Source organism: Mercenaria mercenaria, chromosome 3 (assembly GCF_021730395.1).
Source record: "Mercenaria mercenaria strain notata chromosome 3, MADL_Memer_1, whole genome shotgun sequence".
Lineage (NCBI taxonomy): Eukaryota > Metazoa > Mollusca > Bivalvia > Venerida > Veneridae > Mercenaria > Mercenaria mercenaria.
Window position 1 is genome coordinate 103,242,319 of NC_069363.1, and position 21,931 is coordinate 103,264,249.

General features: G+C 33.5%; 1 protein-coding gene across 16 annotated transcripts in view; it reads left to right on the plus strand.

Moving 5' to 3' along the window:
- Positions 1-21,931, plus strand: part of LOC123523705 (erbin-like) — an 88,313-nt gene that overhangs the window by 21,390 nt on the left and 44,992 nt on the right. For 14 of the 16 annotated variants that reach the window (XR_008370383.1, XM_053539555.1, XM_053539556.1 and 11 more), the window contains 3 exons: positions 6,154-6,338; positions 13,263-13,380; positions 14,582-14,660. Coding sequence is in view for 15 of the 16 variants with exons in the window: in XM_053539555.1 (XP_053395530.1) it covers positions 6,162-6,338; positions 13,263-13,380; positions 14,582-14,660 (374 nt within the window). In the remaining variant the exon portion in view is untranslated. Of the gene's footprint in view, positions 1-5,145; positions 5,163-5,288; positions 5,469-6,153; positions 6,339-13,262; positions 13,381-14,581; positions 14,661-21,931 lie in introns of those variants that run through there. The other 2 variants (XM_053539559.1, XM_053539557.1) reach the window with 2 other exon arrangements.

Sequence of the window (21,931 nt, forward strand, 5' to 3'; positions counted from 1 at the left end):
TAGTCATTTACAATATTGAAAAAAACAACACTTTTTGATTAATTTCAGTAATGTTTCATAAACATTTGAAATGGACTGGAAAAATTTTAGTACTTTCATAATAACAGACATGGAGATCGTATCATGCTTTTGCATCTTCTTTTTGGAAAATTTATTTATTTCATATTTCTCATAATTTGTATTTTAATTCATTTTTCATATAGATGTAGACAAAATTTGAATTGGTGGTTTAAATTGCTGTAAATTATATTGCGTTTTATCCTGGTGATACAATTTTCTGTATTTAGAGATGTCAATCTGACAATTTATTTTTCTTGTGCACTCATTCGTTTTATACTTCACAACTAAACATTTTAGTAATAAACTGCTTTTTCACTGGGAACAGGGTGGTATGATTATATTAATTTTGTTAAATTTGTTAGTTTTCTTGATGTTAAAAAAGGTTACTTTTCATGCGGCCCAGTAGTAAAGGCAAATCAGTTTAACCTGCAGTCTTCATTGGATGTTTAATTAATCCCCCGCCACAAGTGGTTGGGGGTTATAGGAATGGTGTCCGTCCGTCGTTCCATCTGTCCGTAACACTTTTGTGTCCGCTCCATATTTCCTAAACCCCTTGAAGGATTATCATGAAACTTGGGTCAAATGATCACCTCATCAAGACGATATGCAGAACCCATAAGTCAGCCTTGTCGGCTCAAGGTCAAGGTCACAACTCAAGGTCAAAGGTTTGAGCCTTCCATTTTGTGTCCGCTCTATATCTCCTAAACCCCTTGAAGGAATTTTATAAAACTTGGGTCAAATGATCACCTCATCAAGACAATGTGCAGAACCCATGAGTCAGCCATGCCGGCTCAAGGTCAAGGTCACAACTTAGAGTGAAAGGTTTGAGCCTTCTATTTTGTGTCCACTCTATATCTCCTAAACCCCTTGAAGGATTTTCATCAAACTTGGGTCAAATGATTACCTCATCAAAGTGATGTGCAGAACTTATGAGTCAGCCATACTGGCTCAAGGTCAATGTCACAACTGAAGGTCAAAGGTTTGAGCCTTCCATTTTGTATCTGCACTGTATCTCCTAATTCCCTTGAAGGATTTATATGAAACTTAGGTCAAATGATGACCTCATCAAGGCGATGTGCAGAACTCATGAGTCAGCCATGCCGACTCAAGGTCAAGGTCACGGCTCAAGGTCAAGGTCACAGCTCAAGGTCAAAGGCTCAAGGTCAAAGGTTTTAGCCTTCCATTTCGTGTCTGCTCTCTATCTCCTAAACCCCTTGAAAGAATTTTATAAAACGTAGGTCAAATGATCACCTCATCAAAACAATATGCAGAACTTATGAATCAGCCATGCCGGCTCAAGGTCAAGGTCACATCTTAGGGTCAAAGGTTTGAGCCTTCCTTTTTGTGTCCACTCTAGTCTCCTAAACCCCTTGAAAGAATTTTATAAAACTTGGGTCAAATGATCACCTCATCAAGAACTCATGAGTCAGCCATGTCAACTCAAGGTCAAGGTCACAACTTAAGGTCAAAGGTTTGAACTCTGTATCTCCTAAACCCCTTGAAGGATTTTCATGAAACTTTGGTCAAATGATCAGCTCATCAAGACGTGCAGAATTCATGAGTCAGCCATGTCAGTTCAAGGTCAAGGTCAAGGGTTTACCCTTTCACTATCCATAGCAGTGGCAGGGGATTTAGCTGTCTTTCAGACTGCCTTGTTGTTTCATGTGAGAAAGCTATTCAGTATTCCTATGGAAGGTTGTTTTCTATACTTTGGTTATAGCCTTTGATTTCAGTACTGTTCATAGGGGCACCTGGTGGGTGTCTCTGTGCTTCCTGCAAATCTGCCCTTACTTTTAATTTTTTATATCCGAGTAATCTTGCTACAGTTAGGAGTTTGTTTAGAAAAGTTAGATTTAGTGTTGCTGTCATGACAATGTATCAAACCCTTGACTTAGATAAATATTTTGTATTTTATTGGGTTTTTACCACTAAATACTAGTAGATCCGCAGCTTACAATGACAACTTGTATATTTTTCCAGTATAGATAACTGGGTCTTTATTCATCGCGAATGTTTTAAGTCTGAAATTTTGACTTTGACTTGCAAATTGAAAATACAGCCATATGTTCACCTTTTTTAACCAGGTTTTCAACGAAAACCTGAGTTATTAGATTGGGGTAGATGTCGGTCGGGCGGGCGGGCGGGCGGCGGCGGCGTCAAACTGGTGTTTCCGGTCAATAACTTTTGTTTCGGTAAAGATATTTAAATAAAACTTGGTATGTATGTAGCTTATATCAAGACAAAGGCTGGGATTGATTTTGGGGTTTCTGGGGTCAAGGTCAAGGTCACTGTTACTTAAAATAGAAAAAGGGTTTCCGGTCAATAACTTAACTTAGGAATGAGCTATCATGATGAAACTTGGTGTATAGAAAACTTATATAAAGTTGTAGCTTTGGATTGATTTTGGGGTTTCTGGGATCAAGGTCAAGGTCATTGTTACTAAAAATAGGGTTAGGGTTAGGTTAGGGTTAGGGTTAGCATATCTTCTACATGCATGGAGGGATTTTGATGAAAGTTGGCACAATTGTTCACCATCATGAGACGGAGTGTCATGCGCAAGAACCAGGTCACTAGGTCTAAGGTCAAGGTCACACTTAGAGGTCAAAGGATACAAGAATGAAAACTTTGTCCGGAGCATATCTTCATGCATAGAGGGATTTTGATGTAACTTGGCACAATTATACACCGTCATGAGACGAAGTGTCTTGCGCAGTTCCCTGCTTTAGAATTACTTCCCTTTGTTGTTACTATAAATAGCTTATATTTTACTTTTTCATTACTAGACGTAGGGAAAAATCGAGACCACTTTCCTGTAGTACAACATGCATGTTACATCCAATTTTGAGGTGTATTTTGACCAATCTCTACCTGTCTACCTGGTAAGGATTTCTGTGTGGACTTACAATTTTTTTTTTTGTATTTTTTTTTTTTTTTAAGATTAACTTCCTTTAGTTGTTACTATAAATAACTTATATTGTAATTTTTTTATAATTGACCGTAAGGAAAAACCAAGACCACTTTTCTGTGGTACAACATAGTTGTTACTTTCTAATTTTAGGTGTATTTTAAGGTATCTCTTCCTGGTAAGGAGTTTTTTTGTGGACTTAAAAAAACAGAAGAATTACAGTGATTACTAAACAACCACAAAATTAAAATTACATCTGCAAATACAGGTGCTAGAGTAAAGAAATTTGCTGTGACGGGCGTATATTGTGACATTCTGGCACTCTTGTTTATTCTTATGAAAAGTGTTGAAAACCTGGTTTCGTGGCATTGCCGCGTTTCTTGTTTAGTTTCAACTGTTGAAATTTTGCTGAGCTGTACAAATTTTCAGACTTAAAATGTTAATGAATGCACAGGCCCAGCATGTTTATTAGTAAGCATTTATCAAATTAGGTTGGTTTTGTTTACAAATTTAAGCTCCGCCTACAGTTTGTGACTTAAAAGCTCCGCCTACAGTTTGTGACTTACCAGGTTAATAGACGACTGGAAGTAAATGTTGATTTACCAAAATGAATTTCCCGGTAATTTGAAAAATACTGCAATGCTGTAGGACAAAAAATAATTTCAAACACTAAAGTAACTCCTTACTTCATTTGTGATAATTATTATAATTTGATAAATTCACATCAGAATATAAGACACCTGGTATTGAACAAAATCTACAAATCACAGTGACTCCAGCCAAAGTATTAGCATTTAATCTGCCAGCATTCAAGGCGACATTCTTGAACTAATTCCATGTTCTCAAGTCCCTAAAACAATTCCAAATATTAGTAATCTGATTTTCATGTTACACAAAGTTATTTGGCTTTGATGAATATTTAATCAGCTCAATATTGTGGTCTTAATATCCAATTAATTTTTATACAAAATTGCTTTTGTATTGTAATAAGGTGTTTAACCGTTGTAAATATTTAAAAGATTGATTTTTATGGGAGACATTCTTTCTGGTTAACTAATATAATATAATATGGCTAGATGGTCTATATTTACTGTTGTCTCTGTGATTGAGGTCAACTTTTTTGATATATTATAGGTTGTAAGTTTACCTATTATAATACATGAAAATTTATAATGTCAAGTTTGAAGTAAACTTAAATTTTCTGCTATTCTTGAACTTTAAAGATAAAAAATTTCAAATATGGTAGAAAAAATAGTAGAACCTTAGAAGTATCTGAACTGCTTGAAATAAATAAAATACCGGTATATTAATAAGTTCTTTCAAATATTTTTACTGAATAAAAAAAAACAATGTACTGAAGTCTTGAAATGACGCCACTTGTTTTAAATGCCAAATGTCACATAGGATAATATAAGTAAAAATTTAGTATATATAATTATATTTCAAGTTTACAAACTCCAAATACTTCAAGTTTGCAAATGTATTTCATACCCATATGAAAACTACAAAATTGGTGTACCACATCTTAATTTGTTCAAAATAATCACTAAAACGTCCTGATTGAAATGCCTGGTTTTATACTTCTCTGGCTGGAGGAAGTTTATTACTGGGCTGCAAAAAAGGGGCATGTTTGAAATATAATTGTGTTGTTCAATAGAACAATTATGTCAGCCATGTCTCATAAATAAAAGACCAAAGTTGGTAATTTGTCAAGTTAAGTGCTAAATGCCTTATGTTTGATATGCAGATTTGAGAAAACATGCAAAAGACATTTAGCAAAGGGGTGAAATTAGATCAGAAATATGTGGAGATATTTTGAGATTTAAGTTTCAGAATGTGACTGCTCTTTGCTCTTTAATTTTTGTAAATCTTCACTTTGACTTGACAAGTTCACCATATGTCAACAATTGACAATTTTAGAGAAATGTACCCAGGTGAAGTCCTTTTGACAGAAAGTGCTTAAATTGACATTTAATACTTGAGGTACTGAACTAAAGGTAGATCTGTTAAAACCTAATGTAAATAAAATTACCATTCCAATTGGTGACCATTAGATAGACGATTGATCCAGGAGAGCAGCTAACACATCCTATAAAGGTGTATTATGATATCTGTATATTCAATCTAATTCGCATGATCTGAGCTGGATGATCGGTCTTACACTGAACAAAAACGTACCTGATTTTCTAAGCAAAAGGTGATTGAACGCGTGTTTTTATGTAGATATATAAATGACTGTATAAATGAAATTTTTAAGGGTGTTTACTTTTTGAAACCCATCATCTATAAGTAATGTTTGGCAATGTTTAGCCATTTTTGTTTGGTGTGGACGTATTCATCTTGATAGAAAATCTGGAAGGATTTAGGCAAACTTGAGTGATTGTATTGTTTTAAAGTGTTAAATCTTCAAAGTTGGCAGGTGTTTATTGTATGGGAAGAAATTTGTGACATATTTAAGTGATCGGGATAATTATTGCCTTATTACAGATATAAGGAAGGTAAAGTAAGTATAATACTGATTGGAAATATCTTAAAATATATATTGAAGTAGGTTTGAGATATACCTGTATGTCTGATAAGATTGTCACAATGTCTCGGGTCAAAGCCTTTAATGGCATAATATTAGAATGTTAGTATGTTACAAAATTAGATATTGAGTTTTCACTGTAACTAATAAACCAGCCTTGCATGCAGCAATATTTTTACTTCTTTATAATGATTAATCAAAATGAGGAGTGAAGGGATATCCCAGTACTAGGACCTTGTGGTCTTTAACCATGACTGGTGGTCTTACTTTCCTACTGGTTGAAAATCTGTTTTAGGGGTGATAGAGATTTTTGGCTCATCCATCAGTTTGTCGAGTCAGTCAGCCAGTTAGGCAAGTAGTGATTGAACAAATTAGTTGCCATGACAGGAGCACATTTAAGGTAGCAGACTACTGTATGAAACAGGTGTATGAAACAGTTAGTGTTAGTAATGCTTAGGTAACATGCCACTGTGTTGAACAGTTAGGCACCAGACCACTACATGTAATGCTTCTAAGATAACATGTCACTGAATAACACAATAAGACATCGGACTACTGTAATACTATGTAGTCCTTAGGTAACAGGCCACTGTGTGAAATTCACAGGTAATAGACCACTGTCTTATTACACACAGTTATTGATGCGATATCTATTTTGCAGGATGAGTGATGGCTAAGTTGTTTGTGAGGAAATGTCCGTGTCTACGACCAAAGATAGAGGAGGATGTTAAAGTGTTGGATTATAGACATTGTAGTTTAAATGATGTGCCAGGAGAGGTGTTTAATTTTGAACGGACTCTAGAGGAATTACTGGTGGATTCCAACCAGATCAAGGATTTACCTAGAGTAAGTATTTCACTAAGAAAGAATGTACATAATTTGGTATAAAAGTGTTTCTTTGAGCAGAATTCATGAAATGTGTCTTTGATCACCTAACATATCTGGTAAAATGTCACCTGGTTTGATGCACGGGGTGGAAATTTACATTTAAAAAGGAATTTATTTTATGATCTGGTTGTTAACACTGGTCATCTTCAGTTAACACTGCTAGTGTAAGTCTTTTATTGGCTATGGCTATTTGGAACAAAATGAAGAAAAAAAGATGTTGTTGGATGACAATGTTAAGTTATATATTATTATAGACATGTTAGGTCAAAAATAACATTGTTCAGTAATGTTAAAGGTCTGACAAGGTTTTATCATTACATGAAAGAACTACAAATAAGACAGTTCTGTTCCAAAACTTGATTCTTATCTGCGAAGGAAACCAGAACAATTCCAAAATGCAAGGGAGTTAGCCTTATAACAGATCTGAAGTAGAAAATGAATTACATCTAGAACCTTCTACAATATTAATATTGTTACTTTGCCTTAATATGCATTGTTGTATAACTTATTACACAACACACAAGTCCAGGGCATTCTAGAGCTCTAAAGTATTTGTTATTTTGTATTGATTGAGATTTGAATTGCTTGAAGCAGCAGACCCAGAAGTTTGAATAGAAACCTTTACATCTGCCATCCTGTGATTTATGTTTCCATGCTTCAGTAAGGATTACCTGTAATCAGTCAGTCTTGAAAATGGTTCTAGGCCTTTGTCCATGTTTTGCATCAGTATTGAAGTTTTTATCAGACTAATATAGATTTTGCATAATATTGAAGTTTTGACAGTCTGGTATAGATTTCTTCCTTCCTGCTCTACCCGGTTCCCTGCAGCAATTGTGTGGATGTTACTGAACAGTTGATTATGTAGAACCAGCCAGCTGGGGCAGAACCAGTCATATAGACCAAAATAGAGCTTGATTAATTATTACTGCAGGTCTTCACACTGGTGAATAAGTATTTATAAAGGTATTAGGCACTAGTGCTAATCTTTGTTTTCAGGTTAATGTTTAATTAATCAGTTTAGATCCTTATTAGCAGTAGTATTGTGACACAAGGTATTGACAGGTGAGAATTGACCAATAATTACACATGAACATGATAGTTCTATGCAATTATAGGTTTAATATTAGCATTGGATGGTGAAATATGCAAGAGTTCTGCAGATATTGCACGACTGTTGGAGTGAGATATTAATCTGCTAAACAACGAGTACATATTTCTTGAGACAGAGCTAATTATCTTTTATATATTACAGATGTATCTACACATGTTGATAATATATAAATATTATGAATTTGTTCAAGAGCCTGAATAAAATTGACAGTACGGACATAAATAAAACATTAAAGCAACGGAACACTTCGAAATGACGTCACACATCCAATATTTAAAATTCAGACATCATTTTGGAAAAATATTGACGTATCCAGTTTTTGCGCATCAGACAGGCATTTCAGTTCATTTTACCCATGCTGGCAAAATGCCAGATGACTCTGGTGGTGTTATATAACACTTACCACTATGATTTGTTTATAGTGTATTTCTTGACTGAGAAAGTTATTATATAGCTAAAACAGCATTTTACTACAAAATGATGAAATGCCGCAATGTCAGTTCTGTTAAGTGATGTTAATTTTCTTCACTTCATTTATATATGATTCAATAAGTCTGTTTGCATCATTTATTTATTCTATAATTCATAAATACAGTATGCAAGACAAACAGTCATTTACTGTCTTGGCAGTATCTTGAAGTGTGGTTACCACCATAAATTTTACCCCCGAAACAGGTATTCCCATCTGCATCTAATACAACCAATGACAGATTATTTTAAACTGTTTCATCATCATCAAATCACTAGCCCCTCATCAATGTGGGTTTGAGCCTCACTCAGGGCATTGAAATCTTCATGTGAGGAAGCCATTCAGCTGGCTAATGGAAGGTCGGTGGTTCTATCCAGGTTACCCACTCATGATGAAATAATACACGGAGGGGCAGCTGGGGACTTCCTTCACCATCAAAGCTGGAAAGTCGTCATATGACCTATAATTGTGGCGGTGCAAGGTTAAACCCAACAAAAAAAAAAGTTTCATCAACAAGAATGTAAGCTCATGTTTAATAAGACAGTTTATGTCTTAGATGGAATACAACAATAATAGTATTGTGATGATAGCAGTATGAGCAGGTTTCATGCTAGCTAAACAGTAACACTGCAAGTTAATCTACTGATCAACCAATATAGGTAACTAAACTGAAAAATATAGATAGTTAAAGAAGGGAGACAATGGGGTAACATAAACAAAAGAACATGATCCAAGTGTTTGCAGCTTCTCTCTGTTGAATTATTTCCGTCGTCGGAAACACAAGTGCTTTTACAAGTTTTAGGTATAATTGCAAAGGTGCCATATTTCAGAAAATGCATGTAATTTGATCATTATGAAATATTTTATTCAGAATTCATAATGGAAGACAGATGACTGTAATGCTTGGCTGACTTTAAGCATATCTTCCTTGTGTTAGCATTGTCAATAACTCCTTTATGAGTTTGTAAACATCCACATTATTTGCATCTTTTATCCATTGAAACTTTTTTCCACATCCTGTTGTAAAAGATTGACAAAAAGTTTTGATGTTCCTTACACATCTATTGATAAACTGTGAAAGAGTTGACAAGATTTTGTAGAACATGTGCATTGAATGAATAGAATTAATATTTAGGGATTATGCAAAACGTCTGGTTTATTTTTACTGTGAAAGCTCACCACCTTCTAGTCCTGCAAACATTAAAATGGTGTTGTAAATAAATTCAACCACTCACTGTCTTGCAAATTTGCTGATTTTGATTAATTTCTAAAATTAGGTTATAATTTTAATGTACAGTTGTAGTTACGAGTGCTCATTGCTTTTGTTAGTTTGTTTAATGTTTCTGATTTTTCATTCAATACACATAACAATGTTCAATGAATCATTGAAAACTCAAAACTTTTCAAACATTTAAAGAATGGGGTGGATGTCTGTAGGTGGCGTCCCACAACGGTCTAACGAGCCCTTGTATATTACTGTTGAGCGATTTTCATCAAGAACAGCATTGATTTTCAACGAGTCAGAACACCGCTCCTAGATTACGATCAACAAATATTGTTAACCAATTAATCACTACATACTACAGTTCGGAAGTAGCTTTTTATATTTACAGATAATGGGATTATAGCAGTAAGACCACCTGTAATACTAGCCTACCTGTGTAAACGAGATATAGGTCGCTACAGTAGTTGTGGGGGTCTTTATATAGCCATATTGACATGGGGCATGTAACATCAGCTAAACTGTTAAAGGATATATGGGAGAACTGGTTTGGAAATTGACTGATGCTCTCTGTATGCTGTAAATATAATTGCCAGTCAGAAATACTGTTGAAAACCTGTGTTAGAGTAATACTGTTGAAAACCTGTGTTAGAGTGAAACCTGTATTAAGCATTGCAGTCAGTGAAGGGAGAGACAGTCTGGCTGCTCAAGTCAGGTGGCTGCTTAAGACAAGTTGCAATTAGAACGAAATGTCAGTTTGTTAAGTTAGTGGACTGCCTGCTTAAGGCTTAATATAGGTAGCCGCTGTCAACAAAAGAACTAAACACCAAACAAATATGAAATTATCAGTAACGCTGTGGGATCTTTGCGGCCAAGTGGCTGAAGTCGCTGCCTGTGTATCAGTTGCTCCTCACGGTTGTGGGTTTGAAACCTCATTTTGGGTGTAGAATTCTTTCCATATGGCTGGTTCATGGTTCTACCCAGCAATGTGCCATGCCAGAAAAACAGGCTTCTGGTTTAATTCTTTCTTCATCAAAAGCTGGAAAGTCACATATGATCCTGAGTTGTGTCAGTATAAATCCAACAAAACAACAAATAAACAGAACCAAATCAATAATAAACTGACTTTTATATTAAAGGTAAAAGTAGTTGAGTTTTCTTTATGTATTTGTAATGGTTATATACACAATGTAGGACAGATCCGTGATGATTTGATAAAATGCATTAAGTCTGAAATCATTTATGCTCCACCTTTGATCCATGTGGGTAGTTTCTTGCTGAGAATAGGTTAGTACTGGTACAGAATCCAGGAATACATTGGGTTAAATGTCCATTGTCACAGAACTGAAATGCTGTTGAAAAATGGCGCTAAGTCCAACATAAACAAACTAGACAGACTTATAGTTGGAGGGTTTTGCAAGAAAGATTCATGCTGATTGGAAAACATTTTTCTGTTAGTTACCTTAACATTTGATAGGGTTTTCCCCCTCTGTTGACATGATTATGGTGTTCTCTTTCCCCCTCTGTTGACATGCAGTGTTCTCTTCTATAAAGTAAATGGATCATGGCGGGATTGTTTGTTTTGCTTTTATTCTGAATGCCTCTCTGTCTTTTCTTATAGAAGTATACAATGTCACCGCCTGTTGTCAACTGAGAAATTTTCTTACGGTATTAAATCATTGTTTGATAACAGTTTTCATATTTGATCAGTTTGTTTAACTTGAGATAATAACTCCATAGGGCAACGTATATTAAAATCGATACTCACAGGGCAAACATATTCCATTTATATCACTGATTTACAAAAAGTTTGAAATAAACCACATTTCTGGAATAAGGCCATACAAAGTTTCAGAACACCTACACTCGATTATGGAGCACTAATTTATGCTCTTACTCTCCATGATTTATTTGCTCTGAAGAAAGTCTTAGTAAAAGGTTCTTTTGCTTATTTTCATTCTACCTAGACACGTGAAAACTTTCCTGCTTTGTCACATTAAAAATAGAAGCATTGTTAATTAATTTAAGGATGTTATGATCTCCTCTAGCTTGGGTTCATGGTTACAAAACCAAGTTTGATGACCAGTCTGAAAACTCCAATATCTGATTGGTTGTCTCATGTCTTAATTTTGAAAGCGACCAATGAGAACTCACCAGGTCTTCAAACTCAGTTTTATAACACCGGGTGCAGGTGTCAGTACATGAAGAGTTGGTTCACCAGACCATTGTGTTAAAGCTACATGTTGCTAATTATGCTGTTACTAATTTCCAAAATCCTAGTTGAAAATCTTTAGTTGTCTAATATAGTAAGTTTATGTAATATGGTGACTTTTACAGTTTTTTATGACGGAGGAAGGCCTCAGGTATCCTTCCAGGCATTATTTCTTTATGGATGGGCACTTGGTTAGAACTACAAATAGCTTGATACTGTGAAAGTAAAGATATCTAGAACTATGGATATTTATGTTATTTTATGTCAGCTGTCCCAAGTGGTTGTCGAACAACATGACTGTGTATGAAAGGAAATGGAACCACTGTTTTACCTTTGTATGAGCCTAAGTGGTAACTAATAAGGCCTGAACACGTAGTATTGCTGTATCTCAGTGAACTTTGATTCCATACCTCATAGTTTTATTTTCAATGTAAATGAGATGTGAAACCAAAGTTTTTAGTCCTGTTTGGCACCATATAACACTGTTGGTTGGTGCACCGTAAAACCTAAATCAGCAATTCTGTTCATTCATAGTACCCAGTTCCTTCCTCTTGTTTATTATAGATATCTAATATTAAACTTACAATTCTCACAGTATTGGAGTGTAGGCAACCCGGAGCTCAAACAGTATCCTGAGGCCCCATGTTTGAGTCCCAGTCTGGATGCACATTTTTCTCATCCTGTGGCACATGATAGAACTTTAAGAAATAAATTCTTGTACAAAGTATTGTAGCTTACAATATGCACAATGATATCAAGATATAATTATACATTCAAAACATGGCTTCAAAATATGTCAGATTTATCTTTAAGATGGCAGTCATAAACGCCCGATTTTGTTACACAGTTACTTATCGAGTATCAAATCAGAATTTAATGTATTTCATTTGATATGTAAAGTATGGAAACATTGGTTCTGATTGTGTACAGTGTTACAGCCTATATCTTACATAGAATCTTTGTCTATCAACTGTGAATGGTATGAATCAAGTTGAATCAACAAACATTTTCTATTGTTGATCAAAGTCGGTCTATACCCCCATGTGGATCTGTGAATGAGATTTCCTTATTATACATTTGACAATTTCGATTAGAAAAAAAAGGTTTCTTTGTTCAGTTTAATGATATATCTGAAAGTCTCAATGTTAAAGTCAGATTAAAAGCGGCAACATTTAAGTTTCAGGTCACGGACGTTGTGACCTTTTTAATGTAAATGTTGTAAAGTTAGGGTATGACTGAGGGCTTTGTGATTTTTCCACACTGAAATTCTGAACAAGATGGTCATTGTTGATTAGGGTTAAAAGGACAAGTTTAAGGCTTGATGGTCATATATATAGAGAGAGAGAAGTTAATGTATGCCTGTGATTTTAATAAAACTGCTACAATAAAAATGACTATGCTATATAATTTGGTAAATACATAAACGCTAATAGGTTTAGTTTTAAAGGTGAACATGGTTTAAGGACAGCTCTGCAGCTAGCAGGTAAGCTGTAAATACAGACATTCCTGAACTGTCCTGATTTGTTGTTGGGACAACATTACATACCTTACATTCACATTGAATTGAAGTGAAGAAAACTAAACCGAAACATGTCACAGTTCCGAAGGATTTGTGGGCTACATTTTGCTTTGCATGCTCCTAGTCAAGAAAACTTATAAAAAATAATTATTCAGCATGTGACATTGCAGACTCATTTCAAGTATAAGCCATCTTGTTTGGAAGAATTTATGGCCAAGACTTGTATAACAGGGTCCTACCTGTGAAATCTATACTGAGCTGCAAACAATATTTAGTATAAGTACCAGGCAACTCCTGTGTAGATCTGTTACCCATAACATATAACTGTATAATTATGATTTATTTGTAGGAGTTGTTCTACTGCCATGGACTGCGCAAGTTAAGTCTCAGTGACAATGAGATCAAACAGATCCCGGCGGCCATCGGTCATCTCATCAGTCTTGAAAACCTCGATCTCAGTAAAAATGGTACAAATCTTAACTTTATAATTTGTTTACTTTCTTATGTGTTCACTTTTATATGTGTTAAATGCTGCTTTGTGAGATAATTTTACTGTTCCACTGGTACTGTAACATTGAAGGACGTTATGGTTTCTGGTTTCTGTACTTACTGAAACAGGTAGGGTAAAACATTCATTTGAAACTTGACTGACCTAGGTAATAAGTGTGTTACTTTCGCAGGATTTCTTGTCTTGTAATCATTACATGAATAAAGGTATTAGGCCCATAATAGGGTACCTCCTTTTTGAAGAGTTTTCAATTCCTACCATAAACCCACTTTGACTGCACTTTTCAGGGGGGCATAGGTTCAAGCCCCACTGGGACCAAATTTTTTTCCCCTTATTTTCCTATTTTTCTAGTAAGTTTTTACTTCTTTCAAGACTTGTTATTGACTCATTTGATAAGTGATTTCTTGCTGTTCAAAGTGAATTTACCTCTGAAACAGAAGGGGTAGAGTTAGACATCTTTAAAAATACTGATTTACATGGGGTAAAAGTTTTCGTTTTTGCTTTCATTCTTTACATTACATATTTTGGAAGAAATGTAGGTAGGTTTCACTTCTGCTCCAAGGTTATTTTTGAATGATGTGAGCAAAATTCAAAACAGACCCGCAGGATTCGACCTTAACTTTTCAATGTTGGAGTTGAAATTCTGTCACATTAAATCAGTTTACTTGAGGCACCCTAGAAAAAATGATATTGACAGCTTTTATATTAAGTTTTATGATTGTTTACCAATAGTTTGATGTTTCTTTCATAAAAATGGAATAATGAATTCTCTGCAAACGTTTTGGATAAAGGCCACCACTTTAAAATTTGTCTCTACTTGAGCTTGAGGAAATACCATAAGTTACACAAAATTTATAAAAAAAACTGCACGGTAAAAGTTTTTAAAAATTTGCAGCACAATGCGAAACATGGTCAACTTTAAGAATATACCAAGCAAATGCTATTTTTTAAACATTACTATTAGGGGCCTAATACCTTAAATACACCATCTTTTTTTGGCATGAACTGGTTGTAAAGTTTTTAGGACTACATTACTTTAATGACATTGTTTAATAGTGCTGATAGTTTACCTTATTTAAAGCTGTTCAATCGCTGTAAAGAGCTCACACCTGTTTTTCCATTTGAAGAGTTCATTTATCACAAGTGTTACTGTATTGCAGGAGTTATAGATATACCAGAGAATATCAAGACATGTAAATATCTACAAATTGTTGATGCCAGTGTCAACCCGCTTGGAAAGTAAGTATCTATATCAGCCATAACACTACTTTATCACCAACTTTCAGCTTTTCACATGTGGCTTATAACCTTAGGGTTTTTTCTTGCTGTTTTGGGAACATAGCCTATACCCCGCAGAATTCCAAATTGGGAACAAATTTTGTTCGATAGGACATAAAAAGAATGTATTTAATATTTTCTCATACATTTTAATGACATTTTTTCCAGAATATAGACTAGGAATTTTGCATTTAAATTGGGAAAAACTATACATTTTGGCATTGGGAATACAGCCGAATAACAGCTATAAAAATGGCTAAGAAAAAAACAACCTGTTAGACCAATTAAACTTTACAGACAGTAAGAACTGATTCTCCCTGTACACAGCATAATTGATTATCTTTGAGCATACCTAGAGAAAGCCTGCTTGCTAAGCTCAATAAGATCTAGGTATCCTGAGATCTAGGTATCCTGGGGTCGTAAGTTTGATCCCTGAGTGAGTGGGATGAGAGCCATTGTGTAGACGTCATGTGGAGAAGTTGATAGTTATTTTTGGAGAACAGGTAAGAACTGGTACAGAATCCAGGAACATTGGTTAGATTAACTGAAATACTGTTGAAAATGACGCGAAACCCCAAACAAACAAAAGCACAGAATGACGGTACAGTGTAACTTCCGAAAACCGGACCTTCTAAAATCCGGAAACCTTTGAAAACCGCACGAAACTCAAGGTCCCGTTTTTTTCTGTTCTAATTTCAATATAATTTTAACTTCTGAAAACCGGAACTTCTGAATTCTGAAAACCGGACGATTCTTGAAGGACCGTTTAAATTTAAACACTAAAGTGGACTTCCGAAAACCGAACAGCAAAATATTTGCCTAATTAAAAGTGTCACCTGTCTTTAACATGTTATTTTTCTTATACCTGGGTGAAATAAAAGTTTTGTTCTGTTCTGTTCTGTTAATCCAAAAACGCTCGTGGCAAGTTGTCAACATGTTCTTTTTTTCGGCGACGCCGTCTAAATTCGTTTTCGTTACCTATGCCACGTGACTTCAGTTTGCAAATCAAACTACTTGATAACGCATTATAGATAATTTATCAAAATGGAAGATTTATGCAACACTCTGCCTGATTGGACGAGAGTGTCAATTTCTTTCACTCTGTTGATTGTGCTACGCTGAGTGAAATGTAGACAAAGCGTTTATCCTAAACGACGCTGTTCACAGTTTTAAAGCTAACGTTGGCTCAGTATATTTAGCAAGAATATTGATATATCTCAAAATGATAAGTAAGTTTAATAAATATGATAAAAACCTGTTCAAATACCAACATATATCAAATTAAAGAAAGAGCCAAGAATACGGTCTGCGTATCACATGAATAAGGGTGTGATAAGAGTCTTTTATGTAGAGAAGTGCTTTTTAAAAGATTTTCCTTGTTACAATTGTCGTCTGTATATGAAAAGGTTTCTTGCTTTTGTGACTTACTCAGATTGCATATTAAAATGAGTACTTGTTTGCTTTGATATATTTGTTATAAATTATTTAACTGATTTATTATATATGAATATTTTTCTTTAGTATGGTATGCAAATATTGAACTCTGTTGAAATCTGTTTTATTATATATATGCTATATAATCATAATGACTGAATCTCATTACACTGAAATGAAGGTACGCTGCATACAGTTTATCTATGTGATATAACTACGGTCAAACTTTGCTTATGAAACAGAAATATTAATAATTACAATTGTATGTTTTGCTTGACCTTCACTTTTTTTTATAGATGTGGCGTCATTGTCCAAAGATTCATGAATAGCGAATATGCATTTGTTAAAGCGGGATCAGTTGGTCTATTTTAGAAATAAATAATTAATAAAAAAATCCTTTAATTGATTTTTCTCATGTATTCTAATCAAACTTGATTTGTAGCATCTTTACTAGGCCCGCAGTCAACTTTGTTCAGCTGGGACATTTAACCCCTTTTAGGGGCTGCTAGAGCTAAAACTAGGAATGCCTTTATACAGCGTCTCATGAACAGCTTGGTGGATTTTTGTCATACTTGGTCTGGAGCATCATTATAAGGTCCTCTTCCAAATTTATTTATACAGGAACTTGGGCTCTATATTATACACACTAGAGCTAAAGGTAGATATGCCTTTCTTCGCATTAACCACTAAAATGTAATGGATTTTGTGTAACAATATTGTAAGGTCTCCTGCTATTTTGTTACAAATGGGGATAGGGACCAATTTAGCTAAAAATATAAACACGTTTAATGACCTCTTCTCGTGAACCGCTTCATGAATCTTCATCAAACTACTGCTGTAATTATTCGTCTAAGGATAAACGAAACAAAATTGCAACCCTACGAAACCTTTGCGAAAAATTAAAAGAGAACCATTTAAATTGTAAAGTGCGGTGTTTAGCTTTGCAATTTGAAAAATGTTAGATGAAAGATGAATTTAGATGAAAAATTCATAAACCTCTTTCCTTATTACAATTCGCCGACCATCATTTTTAAAGATATTTCTTGTTCAATCTATTAGCGGCGTGTGTTTATTTTGACACGTGTTATAATCACAATGACCATTTGATGCAAAGTGAAATAATAATTGACAATTACATTAATTTGTTTTCAATTTATGGAAACGTGAGGAATTAAATATCTTAAATTGGAAAACTTTCTTATTGTTTGAATGAAAGAAAGTTTGGTGTTTTAAGTGATTTAGTTAAATCGATTAAACTATGCATTATCAACAACAATTAAATATTGACAAACTACTTTTTATTATTTTGTATACAAAAAATGAAAATTTATCATACATCCTCGATTATCTTTAATGTTTGTATAAATTAATAAATTCATAAATTATTTAATTAATAAATAAATTACTTTAAAACTTATACAATTATAAAGGATAATAATCTCCTTCATCCTACGTGTAAGAAAACATATCTCTAGTGCACCATGTCCACTTTGACTGCAAACTTTCAAACTTCTGAATTCCGGAAACTTCCAAATACCGAACTTTTAGGTTGGTCCGGAGGTCGTTCGGTTTTCGGAAGTTACACTGTACTACGATTTTGTTACTTTTGCCGTAGAAACATGTAATATAATGAATTTGGCCTTTCTTGACATTTCTGCACTTCTTTTTAGTGGAATTTGAAAAATAAAGAATTTTATGTCTTCAAAAAAAAGAGAGATATAAAAATAGGAATGAGATTATCATTCAGGTTAGGTCATGGTGTGTACCAATCTCTTATTACATTTTTGAATGGATTTTATAAATCATTCTTACTATCTTAAAAGGTATTACAGTCAATAACAATTTAGAATAAAAAAATGATCTTCTGTAATTTGAATAAAGGAATTGCTAAAATCTTTGATAATTTGTTCTACTGGAAACATATCTAATATTGAAAAAGTAGTTAATTGTCTCAAATAAAAATTGTAAAAGAGGTCAGAATTTTGTATTTTATTTCATTCATAAAACTTTAGAACCTTGTATTGAAGGAAACATGATTTTTCAAGTGTTAGATTATGTAAATGTGTAATAAGCTTATAAAATACGTAAATCACTTTGATAAATTGATGATAAATTAGGTACAATTTATTCAAACAGCCATAGTGAAAGACCAATTTTAAGGGTGTGTTGGGATCATTTTCCTATGAAAATACCCCAGTAAAACATGGCCAATCTGTTAAATACTTAATCACATTACTCTAAATATGTAAATGAGAGGAAATCTACAAATATACATAACCAATTTCTAGCTTCAAACAAGAAATTGTGACCAATTAACTTAAGGTTTTTCTGACTGTAAAGTTGATAGTGTTGGAGCAGATATACACCTTGCACTGCACCGACAACCAGCATTGATTAACTACTGTTTAATCCAACTTTTCTGTAATATGGTTTTTGCTTAATTTCCCTTTAATTGTTTTGTTTGTTTGTTTTGGTTAACCTTACCAGTGTTCCTGGATTCTGTACAAGTACAAACATATTCTCCGCAAGTAACTGCCAACTTCCCCACATAAATCAGAGGTGGAGGACAAATGATTTCAGACACAATCGTCACAGAGAACATAAACCCCGCCTGGGGATCAAACTAACAAACCCCCAATTCGTAGTTCTGCGCTCTCCTTATTGAGCTAAGCTCAGTAGGGTCCCCTTTTACTGTAAGATATGCCATTTAGATTAAACATCATTGTACAGAACCTGTAGGGTGGTAATAAGATATTTTTTTTATTTTCAAAATATCTTGAATGATCATCAAGAACAATGGTGGGGAATTTTCAGTCATAAATTTCGGCCATTTTTATACATTTAGATTTTGGCTTTATGTGTAGATAGATTCTTATAAAACTTTCAGGATATCTTAGATAGCATAAAAGCAGCTTTTCCTTGCAAATATTTTGCAAAATGTTTTTAAAAGAAAAAAAATCTTGAAATTGTGATTTTACCTGATTTTTACAATGGGAAAAATACATTTTTTGCTGTAAAATTGATATTTTTTGAAATACTGTAGAAATTTATATTTTAAAAAGTTATGTCTGAAGTCTGTAAGTAAAAATTCAGTAATAGATTGTCTGTTGAACATTTGTGTAATAATTCATTTTACAGTGGTAACAGTTTACTTTCCCCAAAAAGACCAGTTTCTTTATGCATTACCTTCTTCTTTGAAAAAGCAACCTTTTCTCAGTAAAACAGTTTTGATCTTCAAAATAGTATTACTCTACAAATATTGTACTTTTAATACTAAGTACTGAAATATTGGTTGTTATATATCAAGCCTGGAGTCTCTGTCCCTGTGACTTGGTTGTTTTTTTCCTCAAGTACACTTCAGTGAACAATAGAGCTCTCACCTTACAGTATTACAGCTAATTTGTGGACTTCCTTTCAGTATTTTTCAAAAAAATATCAATAGACAGTTTTATAAGGGACTACTATAAGTGTTATTTCATAAATTATATATGTCATAAATTTCTTATTTTCTTCAATAACCAAGCTTATTGAGATTCACAAAATAATGATAAAAAAATCAATTTGTACTGATAATTGAATTTTAATAAGCAATTATCTGGGTTTTAGGCAGGACCGCCTATTTATATATTCATAAATTGGCCTTTAAATTGTTTACTTTGAGCTTATAAGTAAACAATCCTGCAATTGATTTGTTCTGAATTATTGAAGCAGGCTTCAAAAGTCCCTATTCAGTTAAGGTGTATATAGAAATTTTAACTATAATTATGTGGTCAGGAGGTCTTTGTTAGAAAAAATGTATAAACCTTATAAAGATCAAAATGAACAATAAATTTCCCATGAAAAATATTTAAAATTTCAAATTCTGCATAACAGCCAATTTTGTGGAAAACACAAAATATTATACCACATAAGTATAAAATAATGTTTTGATAATATTATGTTAAGTGTGACTAGGTGAGAAAAATATACAAACATACAGGAGACCCCGGAATACCTTTCTGATATTCTAGTGACCGTGTTAGTGACCAGACTGCTTATACATTTGATCCCCTAATTATGAATAAAGTCTGATACCATGATATTAAGCCTAACAATAAAAACGGTCTAGCAGGGATAAGCTTGGCTTTAAAGTATTTAAGGGCAAAGTGTTCAAGTAAAGACAAAGATCAGTAAAAACATGATCTCTGACAGTTTCATACTTACACCTGTTTCACTGAAAACAAATCATGACAGTTTGAATTATTTGTATCAAATTCTTACTGACATATTTCTCATTCAAATATAGAAAGTTAATATCATATAAACATGCAAATATTGCCCAAATAGGTAGGCGATCTGATCTTTAAATATTTAATGTGTACACATATCTCACTTTCACCAAACAAATTGCAAGAAATTTACATTTTTGTTCAACAATTCGAGATATTATCAGAGCTGAACCATTTTGTACCATTTTATGTCGCATTTCACCCCTGAATTAAAGATATAATTTGTTAAACAATCACAATACTTTTAACTCTGTAATTTCTACTATTAAAATGTCACAATTTGTTACAAAGTAGCAGTTTTCCTTTTGTGCCAGTTTAACTGGCTTTGTCACATACATAAAAGCTTCAAGCTGAGAAAATACGGGTATTATAAACATCAGTATGAAAGGTATTGTGTATTCACACATCATCTATATTTAGCCAATTAAACTAATGTTTGATAAGGGAAACTTTTCCTTTCCAACAATATTCCGATGATGGCCACCCATGATTGTAAATTTGTCTATTGTATATGTATAATTTGTATATGTCTGTCAGAAAAATACTTAAACGACAACATCTTAACCTTCAAATACAAACTAATTAATGTATTAAATTTTTGACATTTGAATCGGATTAGTAAAAGTCTGTTTGTCGGAAATTGAAGCTTTTATCAGATCGCAATGAAAAAAAATCAACATTTTGACATAGAATGTAGACCACAGATTTTATTATCACAAATTTGACATGTATTCTACAACTATTCCATACAAACCCCTATAAGTGGGATTGCTTATTACAAAAGAGCAAAATTCTGAAAGTAAGGTTATGAAAGTTATGAAATTTGATCTATATTTAAAATGCTTTCTATTCAGATTGAACTAACATCAGTGTAATGTCAGTGTTCAGTCTCTTTTAAGATATATTAGGCTCAAATTTTATATTTGAAATATGAACAATTTCTACATAAAGTTTATTGTAAACATAAAGTTAACAAGTTCATAATTATGTAAATAACAGTACTAGGCTTTAGTTTAAAAATGATACACAGTTAATACATTTTAATAGCTAAACACAGTATATACATCTAGGGATCACTGGAAGTTTTTTTAAGAAACAACTGTTACTGCATATGACTGTAGCTCTGTATGTATACACAGTTCATTTGTATATTTACTAAAATGAACAACATCTGATGAGAACTTTTGACATTTAATGTAAATATCTAAAGATAAAATATTTTAGTAAAAGAGGAACATTGGGTATCTTTAAACTAGTCACATCCCTGTACAATCTAATAAACTGTTACACCATTACCATACATGCCATAATTTTTCAGGACATTTCCGGGATTCTGAGTTAAAATTTCCGGGAGTTTTGCTCTTTGTCCGGGACATACACCGTGACATTAGTATTCGTCTGTTTCATGTATAAATATCATAAAATTACATGCAGTTTCCGGAAATAAACATTGTTCCCTCGCTTAGGAATAATTTGCTGCAAATGTCGTCTAGCTTTATAAGGGAGGTAAATAGGGTAATTCACGTCTAC